At 37.8% G+C, this 25,994-nt stretch overlaps 2 protein-coding genes across 2 annotated transcripts; one reads left to right on the forward strand and one right to left on the reverse strand.

The window, feature by feature from the left end:
* The first annotated feature begins 1,680 nt into the window (after positions 1 to 1,680).
* Positions 1,681 to 15,615, forward strand: zgc:56235 (Voltage-dependent anion-selective channel protein 2-like). Its single transcript, XM_042509510.1, has 10 exons — positions 1,681 to 1,794; positions 3,641 to 3,711; positions 4,571 to 4,620; positions 4,914 to 4,916; positions 9,187 to 9,339; positions 9,431 to 9,483; positions 10,436 to 10,651; positions 11,493 to 11,643; positions 12,407 to 12,464; positions 13,702 to 15,615. Exons 2-10 carry the CDS (start codon positions 3,645 to 3,647, stop codon positions 13,791 to 13,793), a joined length of 843 nt encoding a protein of 280 aa, XP_042365444.1. The 5' UTR covers positions 1,681 to 1,794; positions 3,641 to 3,644; the 3' UTR covers positions 13,794 to 15,615.
* Positions 15,616 to 16,262: 647 nt separating this feature from the next.
* Positions 16,263 to 24,007, reverse strand: tor4aa (torsin family 4, member Aa). Its single transcript, XM_042509847.1, has 5 exons — positions 23,892 to 24,007; positions 23,625 to 23,693; positions 19,905 to 20,378; positions 18,530 to 18,570; positions 16,263 to 18,141 (listed from the first exon to the last, which is right to left on the reverse strand). Exons 3-5 carry the CDS (start codon positions 20,376 to 20,378, stop codon positions 17,331 to 17,333), a joined length of 1,326 nt encoding a protein of 441 aa, XP_042365781.1. The 5' UTR covers positions 23,625 to 23,693; positions 23,892 to 24,007; the 3' UTR covers positions 16,263 to 17,330.
* Positions 24,008 to 25,994: the final 1,987 nt, after the last annotated feature.

Here is a 25,994-nt window from a genome sequence, read left to right on the forward strand (position 1 = left end):
GAAAGTTATCTGAAAATGAGAAGAAATAAAGTAAGGTAGAAAATCTTACAAACATGACAAAAACAAAAAATCAAGAAAATGACCTGAAAAAAGTTCTTAATATATTAATCATAATAATGATAAAACCTATATGCCTCTGTACTTTGGATAACATCTTAAAGTTCTTACACAGGTCTGGAGCAGTGAATAATTAAAAAAAAAACAACAACACATATTTGGTTCAACCCTTAAATCCTGAGTCATTTAGCTTGATTTCTTCCAAAAATAGGAAAAAGGCAATGAGCAATGAGCACAAAATTTCCACAAAAAAAACACGAAGAAACTTACCTGAAAACTAGAAAAAATAAGGAAAAGTAAAAAAAAAAAACAAAACAAAAAAAAAAAAACAAACATGACAAAAACAAAACAAAAACAAGGAAATGACCTCAAAAACGTTCTTAATAATAATAATATTTTTATAGCAACTTTCATACATAAAATGCAGCTCAAAGTACTTCACATGTGAAAGTGCTAACATTTTTAGGGTTTGATTCTTATAACACTTATTATTTCATGGTATTATGAACATAAGAGTGTTTTAGTATGTTTTAATTTCTTTAGCACTTATTTTGTCTTGAGGACTTGAGGACAAATTCTATTGTAAATTAATGTATATTTTATTAATGTCTTTTATGTCTCATCTGTCTATCTATCTATCTATCTATCTATCTATCTATATCTATCTATATCTATCTATCTGTGTTTGTTTCTTAAATAAATAAATAAAGCCAATTTGCTCATATTGTAAAGGGTTAATTAAGGGAGAACTGACCCCAAATCTCGCCCCGCGAGGTGCCGCGAGGTGCCAGTGCTTGTGCCGCGGGTTGGCGGAGGTGCCGGGAGGTGCCAGTGCGTGTGTCATCTCAAACAGCACATCTCCGACACAGGCTGGCTGCGCAGATCTCCGACAACGCGGATCTCCCACAGCGAGGATTTCCGACTAGTGCAAGGGTGCTGATGATGTGATATCTATATATTAATACCATGCAATCAATAGATCTTTCTATCTATGCAATCATATATATATATATATATATATATATATTATATATATATATATATATATATCCTTATTTTATCTTACTTTTCCTAGTATTATCAAGTGGGTTCTGTCGCAGACGCAGTCCATGTATTCTATTCTGATTTTATACTATTTTTACATGCAGGTTTTATTATGTCTTTATGTCTTCTATGTCTTTTGATGTGAAGCACTGGGTGCATGTAATTTCTTTCTTGTATAGCACGTTGGACTGTATTTCTTGTTTGAAAGGTAACTGTCATTTTTTTTTTATGAAATTACAATCAAGATTATAAAAAGAAAAAGATAGTAAAGACAGTGCGAGATAATGATGCAAAGTACAAGGGGTGTTTGATTAAATATGTAATAATTAATGTAACAGGTTGTTTATATGCGTGTAAGTAAGATTAATTTGCTGTAAATAAACAAAAACAGTTATATATATACTTGATTTCACTTAATTTAACTTGATTCCTGTACCCGGAAGCGCTAAATTAAACGTTTCTATCTCGTACATAACCGCTCGGATGAAGTCGCTCTTTGGGGATTAATCTCTTGCTTTGATATCAACTCTTTGTCCGCCTCTCTCGCTGGCACCGCGCATGCGCCATCTGTCTCCTTCATTGTGCCCTGTCCCCTCTTGTGCTAAGCTAAGATAACTGTCAATCCACTCAGCAGCATCACGACCAGGGACTGTCCGGGCTCTGCAGGCTCCCGTTACAAACACCTCAGCACCGGTAAGAGGACTTACAAAATAATAATATTTAAATCATAAAAAGGGTTGGCTTTATTTTACGGTTTTGACACATTTACGTCACCGGCTGCTGCTCGGATAACGGTCCGCTCCTCTCCAAGGTTAGCCGCCTAGCATGTTGATGGATTTAGCTAACGGTGCCTCTGTTATGTAATGATGTTTAGCTCTTTAATGGACAGTTTAATCCTCGAGTGATAGGTTTTCCTGCGTGATACTGCTGTGAATCACGTCAGCCACGCATTTAGCGACTTTATTAGCTCCTATTTATACTTTAAAAAGCGGTTTTGTCCGGCTAACTGCTAGCTGCAAAGGTGTGTTTGTGTGTTTTTTTTGAGGGGGCAAACAGAGTACAATGCACATTATGTAGTTATAATAGTTAATAATAATGTCTAATGTGTGGTTTAGTTATTACAAATTAAATAGCTTGTTATTACAACTCACATAGCAGTTAGCAAGCTAGCTGTCAACCCCCACTCACCCCTGTTTGACTGGCCCATCTGCTGTCCTTTGTCCCCCCTAACAGATGCAGCACCACCCGGTTATAAATGCAGACAACAAAATTATTCACATCATAATTTATCCAAACTACCTGTTTATACATGCAGCACTTCTCCAGTAATCATGTGCATTAGTTTTAATGCAGCATCCTCAGGCTGAGGGCCTTTTTTTTGCAACCTTGAGAGCCTTTTGTTCTGGTGCTCTGCTAGCTTTGCAATTTCATGTATTTCTGGAAATACTTCTGCACATATTTGGGGTTGACTTTAAATTTCAGGAATAATTGACTCATCTAGTGATCTAGAAGCTTCTCTGCTGAGCTAATTTGTTGCTAGCCTCCAGTCTCCTCCAAAGGAACAGCTTGTTCCCTTTCTGCTGGAGCTCACTGGGAGAGCTGGGCCTTAATTAATGCACTGTAAAGGTAATTTAACAAAACCTCATTTGTTTTAATTTTATGTTAACTGCTAAAGGCCTTCAGTTAGGACGAGCTTTGCTACTGTTGCAGCATCATGGGTGACTCAAATGTATGGAGACAGATTTGTGTCAATATTATTTTTTTGCGTGAACAGATCCGACACTCCACACATTAATGTGTGATCTGTAAATATAAAACTATTTACACAAATACAAAAGATTTGCAAACTCAAAAAAGCTACTTTGCAAATCTAGAACAGATCTTCAAATATGCAAATATGAGATTTATTGGTCTCAATATTATGATTTGAAGGTGTCATCAATACATAAAAAAACAAATACAAAACACATTTTTTAATATATTCATGAAGTTATTTTCCAATATAAAACAAATTCCAAAAATTCCAGATTTGCATTGCATTGTTGTTTTTTTCACATTTATATATTTTTAATATTAAATGTATAATTTTTTGGAATTCCTTTTATATCTGCAAAATTCCCATTTTTTTGGTACTGTGGAAGGTGTTTTATGTTTACAGATTACACATTTACACATGGACTGTCGTTCTGTTCACATAAAGACAGAGACAAATCTGTCATACAAATGTGTTAAAATTAACTTTGTTGTCACTGCAAACGAGATCAAGTAATCAAGTAATGACACAACAAAATGCAGTTTAGCATCTGACAAGAAATGCACAGAGCAGTAAAGTACAGATTAAAATATATCATATATGATAAACATTAAGTATTATGAATACTAGATACAGTACGGAGAGTACAAACGAAAGCAGTGCAGGTATAATATTACATAAATTGCAGGGTAGGTAGAGTAATTAAAAGTGAAAATGTGTGCTTTCTAAGTTGTTGATTGGCTTAATCAGCGGCACTGATCACATTACTGACTTTATCTCCTCCAGCACAATGGCCGTCCCTCCAGCATACTCAGACCTGGGCAAAGCTGCCAAGGATATATTCAGCAAGGGCTACGGTGAGTACAGTTTTAACCCAAAGAGTAAATTATTAACCCGTCAGGAATTCCTGAAATGCAGAAGCTGCTAAAATCTGGTGTTTCAGGAAGTCTGCGTGTCCGGATGGCGCTACTGTGTGCAGATGTTATAAATAGACGGATGAATATTGCGATATGCAAAGCAAATAAAACCACGAAAGATCAAATTATCTAGTCTGAAGTAATGTTTGAGCTAGGAGAGGGAAATATGGAGAAAATTCTCTATAACAGTACGTTGCAATGTTATAACATAGTCTATATATATATATATACAGAAGTGTAACGCTTTTACTCTGCTGTTTTTAAGGTTATTATATCAGAATTTGAGGAAAAGATTTCACAGGAAAAATATTTGCCCTGTTTTTCTGAAATAAAAAACTTTTCATGGACAAAAAAAATACATTTATTTTTCTGAATTAACGAGATAATCTCTTAAATGCATAAAAATTAGATTTATAAGATAATCTTGTTAATTCAGAAAAAAATGCAAATGTCTTCCCATAAAACGGTTTTCTCAGCTGAGCATAACGACGGGAAACGGGGGAAAAAGCTTACTGGCTCCGTCCAAAGAAACAATAAAAAATCTGCCTGTCAAAGCTGTGTAATTATCATTTTATACCTGTTATGTTTAACCCTAAAAATCTTAAATGGTACAACACGTTGTGGTTTTACAGATTATGAGCCAGATTTTGTGCCAAACTAAGATAACTGAGAGTGGTATCAAGTTTTTGGATAATTATATGCCCAAAATGTCAAATTAATTCTATTTTATTTGATTTATTTGCTTTATTTTGCATTTGATTACCGCTAACACACACCTGTTTTTTTTGTAATCCTCCAGGCTTTGGAGTCGTGAAGCTGGACTTAAAGACCAAATCACAAAGCGGAGTGGTGAGGACGCTTTCTCTTTTTTTATCTGTTGTCTTTTTCTCCCTGTCCTCCCCCCTGTCCTCCCCGCTGTCCCCGCACCTGCTGCGGTCTCTAACCTCCAGCCTCAGCCTCAAATACCGCCAAAATAAGCCGGCGCTGCGGGTTTGCGGCGCGGCGCTGATGCAGAGCTGCTTGGCTGAAACATGACAAACCTCATGTTTGTTTTGTGGCCTGTCTGTCTCTCTACCTGCTCTCCTAACCGCTGCTCTGTCTCCACGCTGCTGCTCTACCGGACCGCTCGCGCTCTAATGTAGATGGTAAGATCGGCGTCCAGAGCTCACAGATGTTTATTCACATGATTAACCACAACCATCGTGTTTTTTTTTTTATGTTTCATGGTGCAAATCTGTTTTTTTGTCTGTGAGAATCACTCTTTCTGCATGGATGTCAGTGTTTTTATGTCACGTCACTGTCATTAGAGCTAACGTTTACTTTCATTTCTTTGTTGGAAAATGTCTTTGCCAGTAAATAAATAATCTTTTTAGTTTAGGGCCATTTTTTTATTATTAATGTAATAATTAATCAACAATTGATTAATTGGTTGTAAAGTTTTTTTTTCTAATTTTCTTTTTATTTTATTAAAAGATTTTATTATGTATTTATCATTATTTATTCTTTTATTTCTTTTTATTTGTGACTTTTAAAGAATATAAGAAAATACAGATTTTTATTCCCCAATACTTACAAAATAAGGCTTGTCTATTGCAGATAAAGTACAATTTACGAGATAATTGTATTTCTTTCTTTCTTCTACTTTTTTTTTTTTTGGTTGTTAAGAATCTAATTAAGTGAAATTTAGTTGATTAACCGATATGTTGTCCAGTGCTTTTAAAGTATGTGCAGTATGTTGCTGTGAGCTTTGTTTGAGGAAGGAAAGTGCATTTTCTGTTGTTTGAAATAAGCAAAGTTTTTTTGTTTTTTCAAATTACGATTCATTGATCATTAATTGTACCAATATTTGATTAAGGAAAGTAAAATTTAAATTTTTATCCTTATTGTAAAGCCAAATTATGTGCCATTTAATGAGCAAAAGTGGAGCTGGAGACATCCTAAATGTACACCAGCCACGCACTTCAGACCAGGAGCTACAGATCATTTTTTCCTTTTCTGGTTAACCCTTTAAAACCTGAGCAAAATGGCCTAATTTTTTTCTTTCAAAAACATGGGGAGAAGGAGATGAGCAACCAGCAAGGACTTCGTCAAAAGTTTTTCAGAAATTAGGTGAAAATAAGCACAAAAAAGTTAAAACAAAACTCACAAGAAAATGACCAGAAAAAGTGTATAAAATTAAAAATACCTTTTCAAAACCAATTTTCAAATCATTTTCCTCATCAGCTTTTACTTTTTTCTTGCAATTTGTGTTATTTTTTTTCATGTGTTTTTGAAAGAAATCCAACCAGTTTGCTCAGGGTTCAAAGGGTTAAATAGCTCGTTAGAGGCATTTGAACGCAGCACAAAAAAGTGATGCTGAAGCGGGTTTAAAGAGTTAACAGGTTGAGTCGTTCATCAGAAAGTGGTGACCAGATTAAATTTTAGAGAGAAAGACAGAATTAGACGTCTGTGGTTATTTGGGTGATAAAAAAAAGAGAAGCAGATCATCGGGAAAGTTTTGCTCTACTTTTTTTTGACGTTGTGACACAATTTGGCACAAAGACTCAAATCCGTCCGCGTTATAAAAGTTAGTCTCAGTAAATATTCTGTTATTGGTGTCACTAAACTGAATTTAGATTCACTGAGTCAAACTGTCGCCACTTTGCTGTTACATTTCCTGTGTCATCTTATTTTTTTTGGGTTTTTTTTTTGTTATATTGGGGATGGAAATCCTAATCCTGCTTTTCAGTTATTTCCAGATATATTACAAAAATGATTAATTATCAGTTAATCTGAATGATATCTTAGCTTCTTGGCTCTACACACGACATTAAGACACACTCATGAACCCCGGTTAAATTATTATTTTTTAGGTAATTATTTATTTTACTATGAGTAAGTGATTTATGTAGAGTGCTGCTCTTTTGAATTTAATTACATTTTTTTTAACAGCGTTTTTATAAACTTTATCCGAGTGTTATGGTAGGGAGATGACAGGAAGTTAGAGGGGACAAAAGGTCTCCGGCTGGATGTGAACTGTAACCCCTCGGACACAAGGGAGCTCTGACTCTTTAAATATCCTCATACACAAATCTTTGTTGTTTTATTACAAAGAGCTGTTAAAAAATAATGAAAGACACAGTGCAGTTTATGAGTATTTATATTTGTCTCTGTACTCCAGCAGCTTGAAATTAAAAACGTTTCTGTGAGGGTAAAGTTCTGCCTTTCATCTTTAATTTAATGGCGTTTATGTCCCGACGGGGTGAATTATTTCTGAATCCTGCTCTGTCCAAAAACTGACGCCGGTGTTCGAATCTCTCGTTCACTCATCCACTCCTCGCCGTGTAACGGACGATCAATAGTTTACTGAACAGTCAGCAGTAAACTCAGATTTTGGCAGCCAAATGTGGAGTTGCACGACAGCTGCTTTCACATCTATGAAATGCAACACGTTACTTTACGAGATTTTAATCAGAGAGTAACGTGCATCCTCTTCATTATTACTTTATGGGATTTTTTAGATCCATTTTTAAACAGCATAAATTAATTTATTCAGACTTTCAAATAAAATGTCAGTTAATTTTCTATACTATATATATATATATATATATATATATATATATATATATATATATATATATATACATATATATACACACACAACATTTAAACCTCACAGTCACTGTTAATTAACCCTTTAGGGCCTGCTTTAATGTCGCTTGTATTGATCTGCGCTCAAAATGTTTTTTTCAAAATCAAGCTTTAAAATGAACCAGCATCAGTCCTGATCGCAAATATCAAATATTGATTTATTTTCAGAATTTTAACAATTTAAATGCCAGGTTTTTGTCATGATGCCACTATGTTTTTAGATTTTTTTTTTTTTTTTTTTAAAAAGTTATTTTCAACATACAACATGTTTGCAGCGTCATACCAGTCTGCACATAAAATGTGCTTTTCAGTTTAACTTAATTTAAAAATTATCAAAAAATGAAGAATGAAAAGCAAATGTGCTAAACAGTCCCTAAGGGTTAAATATGAACATGCTGAAGTACAGAGACAAAAAGTAAAAATCTTAGTAAAAATACTCACAGACTGCACTGGATATTCAGACATCCTGTATCAGTTTAACTTGTATTTTGATTTTCTGATCATATGTATCACATCTAAACTAACGCAAGTTAAAGACATCAAAACAAACTTTAACATGTTAATTTCTTGATTTTATGCAGATATAGGTGCCTGTTTTTATTCATTTGTGTTTTTCTGTCCATCACGTGTCCCTGGTGTCCTGCATGGGTTAATGTTGGGGCCGTCGGGTTTGTCCGTCAGCTGTACCGTCTGTGTGCACAGTGTTTGTTTGCCTCTGATATTCCTTATTTTATTCCTGTACGGTTTAATAGTAATTATGTTCTGTCTCAGTCGCAGTTTGCACAGTTTTTAATCTTTACTTTAAAGGGATAGTTCAGATTTTTTTCAGTGGTTGTTGTACGAGGTTCTTATCCATACTCGGCATATTACCCATAGACTATATAAAAAAATGGACGTAGCTCCGGTAACGTCACCCACTGGTTCCTTTGAAGCCGGTGACGTTTTTCAAAACAACTCGGCATGTTGGGGCTTCAGGAAACTTGGATTACTTTGAACGAGCAGTATGGAGAAATTTTGTGGTTTTATTATGTATTTTTTTAACGTTTGAATCCTGGTCACCATTTGCTTCAATTGTTTGGGAGATGAATGCAATGCCTTTTCCCCCTGAACCTCCAGCAGTTCCTTTTTTAAGACTTATGATGAAAAAAAGGCATTTTAAGACCAGTTAAGGGCTTATTTTAAGATTGATTAATTCAGTGCCTTTTAAGACTTTTTAAGGATCCGTGAGGACCTTTGTGAGTCCCTCATGCTTGGATCTGTAATTTGAATCCTGTGCAGGAAAGGCGAACTTCACCCCTGACATTAAAAAACTATATCGACAAGATAAATTACATTATTAGGGTAACTTGTGTATTTTCAGCCTGGATCCTGTTTTCTGATGTTTTGTGTCGAGGTGACATTTGGAGAACAACAGTTTTTTGATATTCTTTCTGTGTTTTATAACTTTAGATGGCAAAGGGGGTGAGTAGATGATGACTGAATTTTGTATTTTTGGCAGAACTAAACTTTAAACAAGCCTAACTTTCAGCTTTAATATAAATGGGCGAGTTATAGAAAAGATCGCCCCTCTGCAGTCGTCATTGATGTTGAAAACTGTGGCGCGCTGACGGACATCTGCTGTAGCAATACACCGACTGTGGATATAAACACCTCATACAGACACACTGGAGCAGATCAAACTACCCCTACAACATCTGATATCTTTTTTTGCACAGTCTTTGGATTTTCTCTGATAATCTGTCTGACTGACTTTTGACGTACTCGTAACTTTTCGTCGTCTGTCAGGAGTTCAACACGTCCGGCTCCAGTAACACAGACACAGGGAAGGCTGCAGGGAGCCTGGAGACCAAATACAAGATGAAGGAGCTGGGCCTCAGCTTCAACCAGAAGTGGAACACAGATAACACGCTGGCCACCGAGGTCACCGTGGAGGACCAGGTACGTGCTCACGTCAGGTGTTCATTTTGGGTTTCGCAAACTGATAAAAACGGCGTTGTTTAACAGTGAAATGTGGTTACTTTACCTACAGCTGACTCAAGGACTGAAGATCGCCTTGGACACGTCTTTTGTACCAAACACAGGGTGAGACTTTGTTTTTTTGTGTGAATCGGTGATATGATGCCGTGTTGGATTACATGAAACGTTACGTAAGAAGTTCAAACTGTGGGTCGGGTCTGACGGTGCACTCAAAGTCAGAAAACAGCGGAAGAAACGCGCTAAAGAGCCTCCACGTTTCTGTTCTTTTTGTTAATAATTAGCTGTTATTTGATTTTTTTTTTCTTTCCTAAACTACATTCAAAGATTAGATTCATGTTTCACCTAATTTGGAAAAGACTCACAAATATTTTTCCTGAGTAATTTCGTTTTTATCAACAAACAGGAGGAAATAGTGGACGATTTTGGGACTATTTTCAGTGGTGGATTAATCCACATTTGATGCTCTAGTGCAGTGATCGTCAGTTTACAGTGTGAGGGCCAAATCTGGCCCGTGGAAATTCTTAGAAATGTCTTAAAATCCAAGAAACATCTTAAAATCCCAGAAACGTGGTAAAATCAGGGAAATGTCCTAAAATCCCAGAAGTTTCCTGAACCCCAAGTAAAGTCCTAAAATCTGGGAAACTTCTTAAAAATCATCCTAAAATCTTACAAATGTACTGAAACCCAATAAATGTCATAAATCGTACAAAAGTCCTAAAATACCAGAACCATCCTAAAATCAAAGAAAAGTGCTAAAATCTGAGAATTATCCTAAAATCACAAAGTGTCCCTGCTCTAATAAGTGTATGCGACGACTGACCTCTGACCTCCTGTCATTTCACAAAAGTGTCCCTGCTCTAATAAGTGTCCCTGCTCTAACAAGTGTCCCTGCTCTAACAAGTGTCCCTGCTCTAATAAGTGTCCCTGCTCTAATAAGTGTCCCTGCTCTAATAAGTGTCCCTGCTCTAAAAGTGTCCCTGCTCTAACAAGTGTCCCTGCTCTAATAAGTGTCCCTGCTCTAACAAGTGTCCCCGCTTTAAATGTGTGTTTCAGTAAGAAGAGGAAAGCTGAAGACGGGCTACAAGCGTGACTATGTGAACCTGGGCTGCGACGTCGACTTCGAGGGTCCCATCATCCACGCCGCCGCGGTGCTGGGCTACGAGGGCTGGCTCGCCGGCTACCAGATGGCCTTCGACACGGCCAAATCCAAACTGGCCCAGAACAACTTCGCCCTGGGATACAGGGCCGGAGACTTCCAGCTGCACACCAACGTGTGAGTGCTGCGCTCCCTGTGGATCTGCAGGGAGCTGTGAAAAAAAACAACGCCAGAATCAGAGTTTTACTTTTGCAACGTTCGGCAGAAATCATGACGAACACTTGAAAAGACTCGACGCAGAGATAAAGTTCATTCACAGGCCCGTTAGCCGGGAGGTCGTTCTTCGGATTTCTGCGTATTCATGAGTTTTTAAGTCAAAATGCAGAAACAACATGAAGCTAACAAATAAGACGTGTATGATGTAATAGTTCGAAGCTCACATACTGTTTTACCTGACTTATCAATCCAAAACAGTTTTTCGCCCCCAATCCGAGTAATTTAATACAGAGTATCTGTGGATACCGAGTCCCGATCCCAAACCTCTATTTTCTCCACACATGAGGTGCCAGAGAGCATAAAACAGCATCAAAATACAGCTTGTTTTCCAAAAAAAGTACCAGTGAGGATCCCTGCACCCGTGACAGAGGTCCTAGCTAAAATCCTAGAAATGTCCTAAAATCCTAGAAATGTCCTGAAATCTTGAAAATGTCTTAAAATCCTAGAAATGCCCTAAAAAAATAGAAATGTCCTTAGATCTTGAAAATATCCCTAGAAATGTCCTGAAATCTTAAAAATGTCTTAAAATCCTAGAAATGTCCTAAAAAACTAGAAAATGTCCTTAGATCTTGAAAATATCCTAAAAACGTAGAAAATGTCCTGAAATCTTAAAAATGTCTTAAAATCCCAGAAATGTCCTGAAAAAAAATGTCCTAAAAAACTAGAAATGTCCTGAAATCTTAAAAATGTTTGAAATCGATTTTCTTCTTAAATCTGTAATCTTTTAATCTTTCGGTCTCAGTAACGACGGCACCGAGTTCGGCGGCTCCATCTACCAGAAGGTGAACGACGAGCTGGAGACGGCGGTCACACTGGCCTGGACCGCCGGCAGCAACAACACTCGCTTCGGCATCGCCGCCAAATACAAGCTGGACAAAGACGCCTCCGTGTCTGTGAGTGCTGCTTTTTTTTTTAAGTATGCAAAAGTCACGGCATAGCCTTCTGAAAAAAACCTCCAAAAAACTGAAAAAGGTCAGAGTAAAGTATGTTGAAAAATACTCATATCGCGTGGTATGATATATTTTAATTTTTTCAGTCTCTCCGACATGCTACGCCCTGACTTTGTCTTCAGTGTGCTTCACTATGACCTCTTTTCAATATTTTGGACAATTTTTCTGACATCTGTAATTTTTTTTAGTTTAACTGAGATGGTATACAATGACTTTTTTTTTTTTTTTTTTTTTACACGCTTTACTATGACTTTTTTCTTTTTTTCCTGACACATTATACTATAACTTTTTTTTTGGACACACTATACATTGACTTTTCCTTTTTTTTCAACACATATATGATGACTTTTTTGACGCACTATACTTTGACCTATTTTCGGGGTTTATTTTTGCTAACCAGTGAATTTTTTTAGAGATGCTATACTCTTACTTTTTTCCCAGCATGCTATATTATATATATACTTATATATATATTTTTTTTACACATGCTATACTATGACTTTTTTTGTTTTTTACATCTATGATTTCCTATTCGATTTTTTGACATTATGACTTCTTTTTTAAACATGCTATTTCGTGACTCTTGCTTTTTACATTTTTGTTGACATGCTAAGCGAGACATTTTTTCGATGGCTCTGCTTTAACGGCAAAAAACTCAATAAACTCGGCTGCTTTGTTTAACGTCTTGTCACGTTTCACCCCGCAGGCCAAAGTCAACAACGCCAGTCTGATCGGAGTAGGCTACACCCAGAGCCTTCGGCCAGGTAGGCTCCTCCCCCCAAACACTCCCCATCAACCACAGCAGATTATCTGATCTGAGCGCCAGGAGTCAAAGGGTTAATAGTTCCTATCAATCAATCACGGATAAAAGCTGTAGATAAAAAGAAAGTACATAAATAAATAAATAATTGTAATAATAAAAGATAAATAAGTAAAATACTGAAGAGTAAATGAGAGTTAATGAGAGGATAACAGCACAAAGTAAAATAATAAATACATGTGAAAAATAATAACGTGATATAGGAAGTAGTGAAACTGTCTAAAATGTATAAATAAATAAATAAATAAATAGTGGATAGATAAATAAAAATCAATTAAAAGCCAAACTAATAAGATAATAGATGTCAGATAATCTTTGGTTTGATTTTAAAACTCTCTCATCGTGTCTTTAAATGTTCACTGGATGGATGTTACAGATTTTATACATTAAATAAAGTAAAATATCAATTTGTTTTTGCCATCAAACTCATTAAGTCAGAATTTAAATGAACCCTTTGACACCTGGAGCAACCTCAGTTTTCAGACGCCTTTTATTAGTATTTTAACGTTTGAGCAACATTAGTTTGTTTTCTTGTAAAAACAGAAAAATGTGCTGAGCAGCTCGGTAAGAAATGTTCCTCGAATTGCAAGAAATAAGTAGATTTTAGAAAATGATTTTCTTTTAAAGCTGGGGTAAAAATGTCTCAGGAAAGATTATAAATACATGTTTAAAAGCATGTTACATAATCATACATTTCAAGCACTTTTTCCAGGTTATTTCCTTGATTTTTTAAACTTTCTTATTGCTTTTTATTCACTAATTTTCAGCTAATTTTTAATTTTTTTTTTTTTAATTTTCTTTTTTGCTCGTCTTCTTCCCATGTTTTAAAAGAAATCAGGACAGTTTTTTGTGTTAACCAGCTTCCTTATTAATTAATTAAACATATATATGCATAAAACCACACACCCATTATCAAATGTCTACAGTTTTACATTATTGTTCTCAGAAAAAAGGGAAGATAAACTAGGAAAAAAATAAATATTAAGTAAGCAAATAAATAAAAAGTAACGCCTGTAAACACCTGCTGATCGTCAAACCTCCTCTCTGTCACTGTGTTTAATGAAAATCATCTTTTTATACTTAATTTTAAACAGCTTTTAAATTTAATTGCATTCTACTTGATAAGAAAAAGGTTTAAAAAAAGAAAAAATCTTACATTTGGGCGTGTCGTGTCTCTGCAGGCGTGAAGGTGACCCTCTCCGCTCTGATCGACGGGAAAAACTTCAACGCCGGCGGACACAAAGTCGGGATGGGCTTCGAGCTGGAGGCGTAAAGAGCAAAGAAAAGAAAAAGCCACACACTCCTCTTCCCCCTTCCTGCACCCACACACACACACACACACACACACACACACACTTCACCACCATGTAGCTTCTCTCTGGACTCCCTCACACACCCCCCCCCCCTCGTTCACACAGTTCATGAGCCCTCGGACAGGAAGAGTCGAGCCTCGGCATCGTGCTTAAACACCAGAGAGGAGTCGTGAGGTTGCGGAAACTGAAGGCGCGTAGTTGTGGATTATTACCGTTTTTATGGTCATTGACACTATTTATTACCCCGTAGGACGAAGTAGTCGTTGGTGTTCATGTGTAGCTTCTGTATTCGGTTCCTGCCTCTTAAAAAAGCATGTCAGAGCGAAAACGTGGATGCAGAGCGGAAAGCTTATTCGCTTAGTTTAAAAAAAAAGGTGCAGAGTGTCTGTTTGCTTTTTCTTGTTTATTTTTTGTATTGGTTTGAGCATTTTTGGCTGTGTTGTTGAAATCTGTTGACTGTTTAACGATATAAATGTCCTGATTTCATGAACATGCGAGTGATTTAAGTTAAAAAGTCTGAATGAAGGATATTTAAAACTGCTTTACAGGAACGATAAAAGTGTACGGAAGACCATTAATGCCAATATGATGAAAAACACAAAACAATCAATATTATGAGAAATTTTCTTGAAATAATGACTTGTGGATTTTTTTTTTAAAGTGTGAAAGGTGAAGGGATTTTTTTTGGGATTGGGGGTTAGGGCAACGTGGCCCTTCAGACATTCACAAAAAAAATCCCCCAAAAATCATCAGCAAGACAGATGAACAAGAAAAAAAAGAACTCACAAATGTGTTTTCTTCGTTAATAAAGATGTTAAAATTACGCTTACAGTCGTTAAGATGTAATGAAACAGATTTTTTTGTTTTATTTGATGACATTTTTGACTGATTGATGGCGTTATTTCCATCCAGTTAATGGCACATATATTTGTGATAAAACCACTATAGCCACGTCTGTTTTATAAATAAATATTAGTAACATATCAGCGTCTTGGAGGGTTGCCCCATTTCATAGGGAAAGATTATAACCACTACCACTTTTTAAATCGAGGGGCAAAGTTACTCGAAAATGAGGGTTAGCAGCGAAAATAAAAACAGAATTGGGTTTTATTATCCCAAAAACAATGAGAATCTTTATCAAAATTTGCATGGGCCCATGTGTGTCAAAATATCGAGAAGGTTTCTCATTATTCTGAGATTCTCAGTTATTATTTTGAAGAAACTTGTCCTTATAATGGCTGTCGGGCTTTTTTTTTTTTTATCATATTGGCATTAATGGTCTTCCATAAAAGATCCTCCTATATGATCTTTTAACCCTTTGTGACTCTTGGTAGGTGAAATCAGTGTAGTGGAATCTTCTCTGGTAGCTTGCGTAGTTAGTTTGCATTTCTACGATATTGTTTTCATCTACCCGTCTCGGTCACAGAGAGAGAACATTTTGCATCTGCTGCTCGTCGCGTCTCGTAGGCGTCTTAACTGCTCGGCCAGCTGTTTCCTCATGTTGCTCGGGGACTGCACTCATTGCTGTCAGCGCTCAGAAACAACCTGCACTCCTCACGTCTACAAAAAATACAGTCGATTGTCCCGTGAGGGACTCGGGTCAAAACACGTCATAGGATAAAAAGTCGTTGTGTCCCACATGACTTTCCCTTTTCCTTTTTTTTTTTTTTTTTTTGAGTGAACATACATCATTTTTTTCCCATCTAATTGTGTCGCCATGATATGAAAGCTCATTTTTGTTTGTTGTTTAGACACAGTACCTCATTTTTTTCCAATGTCAATTAAGGGAAATATAATGAATTAAAAAAAAAATTAAAACAATGTCTTGAAGTTTTTTTCTTCCTCTAAATGTGGTGAAAGGATTTATTGATCTTAACTCAGTGTTCACTCACCGGCTTTGTTTACTGGAGCTTTAACAGCATCTCAGCGCCTCTTTTCTGCAACAAACTCCATCTGCTGAAAAAGAGATAAAGTTGAACGCAGCGCAAGAAAACTGCAAACAAAAGTTCAACATTTTGGAAAATCTGCGTATTGGCTTGATTTCTAACAAAAACTTCAGGTAGTGAATATCTGAAGAACGAATAACTCAAAAATTGACAAGACATAAATAAAAAGTAAAATAAAAAAAATAAATTAAATTAAAAATTATTATTTAAAAAAAGACCTTAAAAATTTAAAACAAATCAAACTTAATAAAATAAATCTAAATATATTCTTATTATCATAAATATAGTTTAGTTAATTTTGTGTAATCTGCACACAAACCAGTGAAAAAACGCAACATTGTCATTTCTGTTCTCGAGGCTAACAGTTATTCTTAATGTCATAAGCATATTTCCCAAAATTTTAAACAATTTCTTTACTTTTTGTCAAACAAAAAAGCTAATTTTTGCACAAAATAAAAAAATTAAACAAAAAAACCCTTAAAGCTGTGTTTACATGGTGTCTTTAATTTCAAGGCACTCACACACGTTAAGGTTTATATAACAATATTTGGACTGTAATATTTTCACGGCTCGTCCGAACTCGTCAGCTTGATAACAAATTGGATTTTAATGCTAGCACATGTTTTTAAAACTCATTTCTTTGTCTGTGAACATGTAGTTTATCCTTGCTAAACTGTCTTTAATAATAAATAAACTTTTCAGGGACCATGTGTCTACTTTTCATCTGCAGATAAAAAAAAGAATTAATTACTTGAAAATTCTCACAGTTTTTTTTTACAGTATATTATTTAAGGAAATCCACGATTTGCACCTCGCAGACACTCTGCTGACTCACAGTCGCATGAATAAAAACGAGCTTCCCCTTTTTTAACATGAATGAATATTGTTGTTACTCATCTTTCACTGTGTCCGGTAGAGCTGCCTAAAATATAGTAGTTACGACAGACGCAAAGGGGTTAAAGGGTCATTTCACCCAAATCATAAAAATACATAAATTCACTATTACCTCTTTTGGTGTTCTGCAATCTAGAAAGTTTTGTTTTTGTTTGTTTGTTTTTTTAAAACATTAATCTCAGATTTCTGCCGTCACCTCAATAAAACGGAGGTGCATGAAAGTTGGAAAATGACATTTGAAGAGTATTTTCTGCTGAAGAAATAGTCCCTAAAATGTTCTTTAAATGTTTGCTTTTTAACGCTGTAAGCTGTAAATCATGTTCCACTTTCCTCCGCTGGGTTTTGGTGAAGGCAGATATCTTCAAACCTGTTAAAAAACATAAAAATCTGGATACATTTTTCAGAATTTGGGTAAACCGACCCTTTAAGGACCGTTTGTATCACTGAGCGTTTTTTTAAACCTCTTCACAGGATTCACACAAAATGTCCCACAACAAAGTCTTCAGCGTCTTTTGTTGTTGTTTCTCACTCTTAAAAAACGTCTCCTGAAAGCTGCGGCTCTGAGTTTTGTCTTTAGTTTCGGCACAGCGTCTCTCCCGTCTTATTTCTTCATGCTGTAAAGAATTCGAAACATCCGAACATTTCCTGCCGACGATCTCACAGCAGGTTGACCTTTGCCACCACTTGTTTGCAGCCCGTCTGGGAGTACTGGCGGCCCCCCACCTCGGGGTAGTACTGGATCTCCCCCGCCAGCCGCTCTATGTTGGTATGATCCGGGTAGAAGCCTTCGCGAGTCATTTCGTCCATGAAGCACTCCATCACGTGTCCTTTCTCCAGGAGGCTCAGCGGTAAGACGTCCGCCTCCGTCCACAGCGGGTGCAGCTTCTCCAGACTGCTGCGCAATATCGGAGTCAGCTCTTTCATCAGGTTGCTATGACGACCGGAGGCGGACGCGGTGATGCTGGAGGAGTTGTGCAGCGTGTGCTTGGTGATGTGGGCGTGGCCCAGGTTGCTCAGCAGCAGGTAGATGGCGTTCAGGTACTCGTTGGACTGCTTGGCGGCGACCAGCCGCAGCAGCGCGTCCAGGATCTCGTCGTGCATGTGCTCGGCCTCGTCGAAGACGAAGAGCGGGATCTTCTCCTCTTCCTCGGCACGCTCCACCATCTCCGAGATGATGGCGGAGAGGTCGCGGGCGCACTCCAGGGCGTCGGCCTCCTGCGGACAGTGGTGGAGGACGTAGTACTGCAGCACCAGCGTCTCGCCGACCACCGAGCGGAAGTGTCCGGCCAGGAGGCGTCCCAGGTGGCTCTTGCCCACGCCGCTGGGGCCGTGCAGGGACACCACCAGGGGCTTGTTGTGGACATAAGTGGACAGGTAGTCCTTCAGGTGGGACAGCAGACCCTCGACTGCTCCCTGCTGCCCAAAAACCTCCCGCCTCAGAGTCTTATCCAGCCCCTCCAGGTCATACCTGCGTGTGCAAAGGGGCAAAAAAATTGGGTTCAACTTCAAGGGAAATTAAAAAATTCAAATTTATTGATCTTGTGGAAATTCAAACTGCAAAAATAATGTTTATGACTAAAAATAAGCCACTTAGAGGAAACACTGTGACACAGAGGGCGGTGCATTATCGAGCAGTGGAGGAATAAAAATCCTTTCTTTCCTGAAAGTATACAGTATTATTTGAAAATTCAGGGATTGGTTTTTGGCAAATTTAGGGATTTTTTCTGTCTATGATGTTTAAAATCTGCATACGACATGGTTAATGGAGCCTGAATAAATAACCCTTTTATCTACATTTCATTAATTCTCATTAATTCCCGTCGAAGTTTCCACCTCAAACACATTTACAACATTACCTGAGGACGTGGTCGTCTAGGTTCTCGATGGCGTTGTACACCTGGAGAGAAAGAAGATATTAGGAATATGATGACAGAAATATGTGTCACAGTTTAATATTACATAGTAAAAACATGCTATGCACACGTGTTTATGGGGCGCTGCTTTTTTTTCAGTAAGTGTACATGAATGAGTCACTGACAATAAAGTTTAAAGAAACACCAAAAGAAGAGAAATTGCATATTTAAAACATGCTTAGAATTAATATCCAGTACGGGTTTCTTGCAGACCGTCCCATTGTCTCAAATAAATAAACAAAATAATAAAATCAACTCAAAAAAAAGGAAAAGAAGAAAAAAAGAGGCTTGAATAAGACTCCGAATGTTTCCTCGAGATAAGTGTTGAAGTGTGACTCACTTTGGACCTGAAGCTGAAACAACACGGACGTGACCGAGCATGCAGACAAACGCTCGGTCTATATTTACACACAGACGTTTACGGTGACACAGATTCCTCCCACACAATATTTACAATGAACCTGTACAGCAGCGATACTCAACTGAAGGCCCGCAGGCCAAATCTGGCCCCAGTAAGGTGCCAGGTGGCCCCCCAATCATTTCATAATTCACAATAATAATAAAGTGATTCACACTGGGAACTGTTTTTGTGCTTTTGGTATACGTAAGGTGTCAGCGTGCATAAAACAGCATCAAAATAGAGCTTCGTTATCAAAAAAAGTGCCAGTGGAGGATCCCCCACACCCCGACAGAGGCCCTCGCCAAGACCCTAATGTCCGAAAATCCTAGAAAAGTCCTGGAGACACCCTAAAACCTTAGAGATATGCATACATTCTCGAAATGTCCTAAAGTCCTTGAAATACCCTAAGACTGGAGAAATGTCCTAAAATCCTAGAAACTTCCTAAAATCCAAGGAATGTCCTCAGGTCCTTGAAATGTCCAAAAATCTGAGAAATATCCTAAAATCCTAAAAATGTTGTAAAATCCTAGAATCATCTTATAAATCCTTAAAATGTTCTAAAATCCTAGAGACGCCCTAATTCCAAGAAATACCATAAAATCAGAGAAATGTCCTAAAATCCTAGAAATATCCTAAAATCCGAGGAATGTCCTAAAATCTGAGGAATGTCCTACAGTCATAAAAATTTCCTCAAGTCTGAGAAATATGCTACTATTCTAGAGACGCCCTAAAATCCTAAAAAGTCAGAAAAGCCGAGAAATTGTAGAAACCTCCTAAAATCCTAGAATTGTGCTAAAATCCTGAATTGTCCTAAAATCAGAGGAGCGTCCTAAAATCCTAGAAACACGTATGGCTGCTGCGCCTGTCTTCTTGTCCCCCAGTGAAAGCAGGCCTGCGTTTGTTGTTGGGTTTGTTCACCTGGACGAAGACGATGGCGAACAGCAGGTACAGACAGTATTTGGCGCGGCTGTGCTCCTGTTTGGGACGGGCGCGGCACCTCCCTCTGTTGGGAAACAGGACCCTCCTCCTCTTCCTCTTCTTCTTCCTCTGAGGGACGGGGGGCGACGGGGTGGAGAAGCTGGAGGGGGCGACCCCGTCGAAGGTGAAGATCTTGGGGCTGGTTCTCAGGGCTAATCCTGTGAGGGTCCCCGGGGCCCCCAGGGCCCCCAGGGCCATCTCCTGACGCCTCTTCTTCATGGCCTGGTACTTCTGTTTGATGCGGATGACGGCGCGCAGAGACGAGGAGAAGCTGGACAGACTGGGGACGGGACCGTCACTCTGTCGTTCATCTTTTTCTCCTTTGTCCTCCATCTCTTCGTCCATCTCTTCGTCCATCTCTCCGTCCATCTCTCCCTCCGTTTGAGACGTCGACGTGCTCTCCTGGTCGCTCATCTGCGCGGAAAAAAACGCCTTTAATGGACAGTTTGATTTAAACAATGAAACACGACTATTTTAGGAAAAGGAGTTAATAATAGTGACAAACCCTCAGCTCTACGGAGCATTTAACATCTTTGAGAGCTTTGGTTTAGTTTCACGTCCTCAACTTTACTTTTCTGGTTTGTTTTTTTGGCTGAAAACTCTCCGTACACCCCCTGACCGAACGCGGCGGAGCAGATAAACATTCGGATATTTTAGGGGCTGCTGGGAGTCTGCTGAATGTGCAAACAAGTTAGTCATTTTAGGACGTCTCAGGGACTTAAGTGATTTTCTAGGATTTTAGCACATTTCTAGGATTTTGGGATATATCTAGGATTGTACAGTATTTATAGATTTCAAGAGGTTTCTAAGATTTTAGCACATTTTTAGGATTTTAGCACATTTTTAAGAGTTGAGCACATTTTTAGGATTTTTGGGATATTTCTAGGATTTTAGGACATTTCTTGGATTTTAGCCATTTTCAAGGATTTTAGCATATTTCTAAGATTTGAGCACATTTTTAGGATTTTTGGGATATTTCTATGATTTTGGGATAATTCCCAGATTTTAGGATATGTCCCAGAGTTTTGGATGTTTCAAGAAATTTTGAACATTTCTTGGATTTAAGGACATCAGGGTCTTGAAGAAGTATTTCACTGCTGGAAAGAAGGTAATTTTTTTTTTAACTAGTCCATCTCTACAGTAGAAAGACAAAAGTTTGTTTTTTTTTTAAGAAAAAAAACGAGAAAAAGGACTTTGGCATTTGATTTTTGCTCAAAAGGTAGAAAACCTACAACTACTGAGGCAAAGGCAAATTTCATGCCCAAAGACAAAGTGCTTTCCAGAATAATCCAGTCAAAGTTCATCGCAGCTCCGTCACAAAGCACAGACATATTTCGGCTTTGGTCAGGTGGAGGGAAGTTCATTTACAGACGAACCACATTGTTCCGATATAAAATCAGTGAAGTGTGCCTTTGACAAACTATTTCTACACTGTGGTTTTGTTACTGTTACTTAAGTAAGAGATCTGCGTTTGTCCTCCCCCTCTGCAAACAAACCAACCATCCTTCCTTTTTCTGTTATCTAATTTTAGCTCCTCAACATCAGCCGCAGCCACACGGCCGCACGAGCTGCAGATGTAAAACTGCAGAGTCACGCCATCCGTTACAGAGAGAGTGCCACATTTCGTGAATTTACTTTCACTTTTCTGATAAAACATTGTCAAACTGAGGAAAAGAAGAGCTAAATGCCTGAATTTCAGATTCAAACAGTGGTGATGAAAACTGCTGCAGCTCGAGTTGAATTTGAGCAGAGTTGAAATAACTGCAGCCTCATTTCTCAGGAGAGCTGATAACGCATCTTAATGGTCGACAGCTCTCTCATCAGTCAGCTCGGATTCTCTCCGATAGCATCTGTTATGTTGCATCTCGCTGCTTTAATCACCTAAAATGACTGATTTGTTATTTATTCCCTAATTTGATCAGTTGCTGCGTCTTTCTTTCATGGACGGATGTCCAGGCACGCAGCTGCTGTTTCCTCCAAACACGATATTCAAATCCAGTTAATAATACTGTGGCAACGCTCCTGCAGGAACAAGGAAGTGAAATTTTATCAGGAACTTTTGCCGCCTGAGCTGCTGAGTTCACACACATTTCCAACAATACATTTCAAGGACTATTCCAGGACTTTTCCATGACCTTAAACTGCATTTCACAGACTCAACATTCTCTGAAATGATCATCGACACTCCTGTTTCAGCTTTTTCATGATAGTTTTATATAGATATAACCAAGGGACTGTTTGTTATTGAGGGCAAATATATATAAATGTATAAGCACTGACTTTTTTTGGCTTCAGGGGGGAATAAAACTTTAAATGGCTGTATCTTGTATTTTATTCACCATATATATTTATTTGGGAAGATCTAATCTTTGGAGATTTAAAAAAAAAAAAAAAAATGTTTTCTGGGCTATTTCTGAAGTATAACCCCCCCCCCCCCCCAAAAAAAAAGAAAACAATTTATTAAATGTGGCGTTTTTTTTTTTTTGAGTTTTTTAAAGAGAACATGCTGATTTTCTGTTATTTTTGAAAAAAAAAACATTCTGGCTTTTTTTAAAAAATATTTTGGGCAATTTTTAAAGAAAACGTTCTGGTAAATTTTTTATGGGGGGGGTGTTTTTGTTTGTGGAGTAAACATTTTGGCAATTATTTTTTATTTCTGAAAAAAATATTGGCCTTTTTTTCTTAGTTTGGACGGCATGTTTCTGCAAAAATCACGAAAATGACACCATTTATCACAGCCAAACGCTGTAAAACAGAAATTATCACTGATTTTTTAAAATCTTCCAACGGTCCTTGGACAGAACTTGTCTTATTATACATATCTGTGTAACAGCTTTCCATGACTTTCCCAAAACTTACACCAGGGTATATCTAGTTTTCCAAAACTTTTCCAAGCTTGGTAATTGTTTTTTGCAAATTCCATGACTTTTCCAGGTTTTTCATGACCGTATAAACCCTAATAATCACTCTGCCTGTGTAAATGCACATGCTAACTTTGTACTACACACTTATTTAAAGTTTTACAGACCTTAAAAGGTAAAATCATGCATTGCACCTGCTTTGAAATCAACTCGTGGTTGCACACATTCATCAAATCTGCTTTTCTGCCTTCAAATAACTCATGTACTTCAGGTTTGTCTGCAAAAGTAGTCACTCTTGCACAATCAGTCTGCAAAAAATTGATATTGAAGAAGCTCTAAATGTGACACTGTGATGTTTTGAAGCGCGCAGTGTAATTTTTTTAAGCCTTACATAAAAGAAGGAACTCTCAGTTACACCCAGAGGAGGTCAGCTCAACGACTAACCGTGTCACGTACAAACGAACTCAGTCAATACTGACTGATACAGTGTGAGTTATGTCTCCTGGCAGAGCACAGAGGAAAAGAGCAGCACTGAATTCCAGTGAAAAATGAGTGCAGGCATTGTGATCGAGAACTAAGTCAGATATTAGTCTTGGCACAGACGCAGACGTGGTTTTAAACTTGCACGTCCTGGTCTCGCTTTACTTCAGCACTCAAGAATTCAGCAGAGCTCACTGATAGAGAGAGAAATGAGTATCCACCTCTGTGCTCTTTTCACATGCATGGACCTGAGAGGACGGGCCGCATACCAAACATTTTAGAGCTCCCTGAGGATGATTGCAGCGTGAGGAAAAAATACCTTTTTGAGAGGTTTTCTTTCTTGAGATCTGCAGGAGGTTTGGCTGCAAAAACATGCAGAAAGTTGAAGCTGAAACACACAAAGAGACACAAGTTGCAGGTTGGTAGCTCTCCTGAAGTGTTTTTGGTTTTTTTGGTGGAGTTTCACTCAGAACAGAGGTACTGGATTAGTACCTCACACCCAGCTGCACACTTAACAAAAGGAGGGAAAGGGGAGCTGGTACACTGAAACTTCAGGAAAAACATGCAAGAAGAAAGGTTTTCTCACCTCCAATGTGGCTCAAATGTTCCTAAAAAGAGAGATTTGTTTTAGTCCATAGTTTTGGGAGTGAAGGAAGCAGAGAGCAGCTCCACACAGCACACAGCTCGACTCAGGAAGAGCCCTCCTATCTGTCTATCTCACCTCCAAACCATCGCTGGCTCCTCCTCCTCTTTCTTCCTCTTTTATTCTCTCAATCTTCTTTGCTCTGGTTCAAAGGCTCACACACGTTACGCCACACCCGCTTCATTCAGCAGCTTTTCACGCTCACTTGTGCCTTTTTAAAACACAGCAAATCCACTTCGAGTGCCTCGTTTCAGCTTTTCCAAACCTGAAACAATATCACCTTTTTTCTTATATTCAGACACTTTTCTGAAGTCTTTAAACATCTGAAAACAGACAAATTTAGTCTGATTTCTATGGACGACATGAGGAAAAAGCCAATGATCAGCTTAGCAAGAAATCTTCTGCAAATGAAATGCACGAAATTATAAATTATTAATGTAATTCATTTTTGTATATAAAGGCTCAGGAAAAAAAATGTCCAGCTATAATTATAAAAATCATTATTATGTTTAAAGGTCAAAAGCATTTCCATTAAAAAATACATAAATAATTTCTGTCTTAATAATTTCATGCTCAGTTTTGGTCCTTTTGGGAAAAAAAAGTAAAAACTAAGCTAATTCGCTCAGGTTTAATTAAGGCTTAATGATCTTGGCAGGTGGAAATTAAATCCTAAATTCAGAGCATAAGGTTAATTTATAAAATAATTACTTCATGCATGAAATGAGCTTTTGTGTCAGTTACTCACCACCTGTTACACTGAATCTATAAAGAAAACTTTCTTGTTTTGAAGGAAGAATCCAAAAAAACTGAATTCTTGATGAACTGAAGTAAACGGAGTCTCATTTATCCACTCGCATGTTCAGATGCATTTTTAACAAATGCAATTGTGCTAAAACTAATATTTAAAACACTTCCACATGCAAACAGCGTGCTCAGGTGATTTGCAGATTTTGGCTCCTCAGATGTGAGGATTCGCCGTGTATCGACTTCTTCTATGACTGGAGCGGCTGAACTGAAGGTCAGACAGCAGTTCAAACAGCGTCACTTTTGGGGAATTGCATTGAGCCTTTTGTGACAAAGTTTAGTGGAAATGATTCATTAATCATGAAAGGTGACGGTGACTTTGCAGCCTGGTTGCGTGGGTGTCCTGACTTCAAAGGGATAAAAATAGAAAACCAGAGAGGTGCGGCAAATGTTTGCATGCTTAATCATTTGCCTACGACCAAATGTGTTAAAACGAGGCCTGCTGCACGCTGCACAATGCATCTACACAACCAGGCTACGCTGCGTTTGGTACGAGGAGTCGCTCACATTCATAAGAGACTCGAAAAAAGCTCGAGTGTGGGACTTTCTGCATAGATGGTGAGAAAAGGAAGCCGTCAGTCTCTAAAGGAAATTCAGGAAGTCTGAACATTTGTCATCCTTCAGTGTGTTTTTCTACATCAGCGTCTGTACACAGTTTACTCTCTACAAGCTGCTGGAAGTAAACTGTTGCAATAGAGAGATTCGTCACACTTGACGGCGTTTTTGGAGCAGATGAGGCAATTTGCTGCTGCAGATGTCAGAAAGTCTGAGCTGCAACAATGAAAGCTGCAGATGACGAGGATTATTTTTAGCATGACGCATCAAAGGTGTGAGAGCAGTTTCTCACAGAGTTTGCGTCACTTAAACGTGGTTTTGTTTGACATTACCTCAGTTTACTGCAAAACAACGCTGACAACTTAAGAATACTAGTCATTAACCCTTGGGGGACTGTTTGGTGCATTTTACACACTTTTCATTCTTCCTTTTTTGATCATTTTGGCTGTGTTCATGCATATTGCATACATTTTGGCAAGATTGTGTATTTGAGTGTAATCAGTGAATTTGCAGCTCAGCTCCTACAATAAGTCTAAAATACACTGTGGAAACTAAATAGTTACATTCAGACTGTTCAGGTCAAAAAATGCTCCATTGAAACCCATTCAAACTGACATTTTTGACCCCACAGCCATCAGAGCAGAAAAACAGGACTTGTATTATATTTATAATAATTTCATATCTAAA

This window comes from Plectropomus leopardus, chromosome 20 (genome assembly GCF_008729295.1).
Source record: "Plectropomus leopardus isolate mb chromosome 20, YSFRI_Pleo_2.0, whole genome shotgun sequence".
NCBI classification, from domain to species: domain Eukaryota; kingdom Metazoa; phylum Chordata; class Actinopteri; order Perciformes; family Serranidae; genus Plectropomus; species Plectropomus leopardus.

Bases quoted from the DNA above. Each gene is read 5' to 3' on its own strand.
- zgc:56235 (XM_042509510.1), top strand. From the start codon at position 3,645: ATGGCCGTCCCTCCAGCATACTCAGACCTGGGCAAAGCTGCCAAGGAT. The intron at 10,652-11,492 runs GTGAGTGCTGCG...TTTCGGTCTCAG, and splicing joins TTCCAGCTGCACACCAACGT to TAACGACGGCACCGAGTTCG. The intron at 12,465-13,701 runs GTAGGCTCCTCC...GTGTCTCTGCAG, and splicing joins CACCCAGAGCCTTCGGCCAG to GCGTGAAGGTGACCCTCTCC.
- tor4aa (XM_042509847.1), bottom strand. From the start codon at position 20,378: ATGAGCGACCAGGAGAGCACGTCGACGTCTCAAACGGAGGGAGAGATG. The intron at 18,571-19,904 runs GTGAACAAACCC...CTTTCTCTCCAG, and splicing joins TCGCCATCGTCTTCGTCCAG to GTGTACAACGCCATCGAGAA. The intron at 18,142-18,529 runs GTAATGTTGTAA...TTGCACACGCAG, and splicing joins CTAGACGACCACGTCCTCAG to GTATGACCTGGAGGGGCTGG.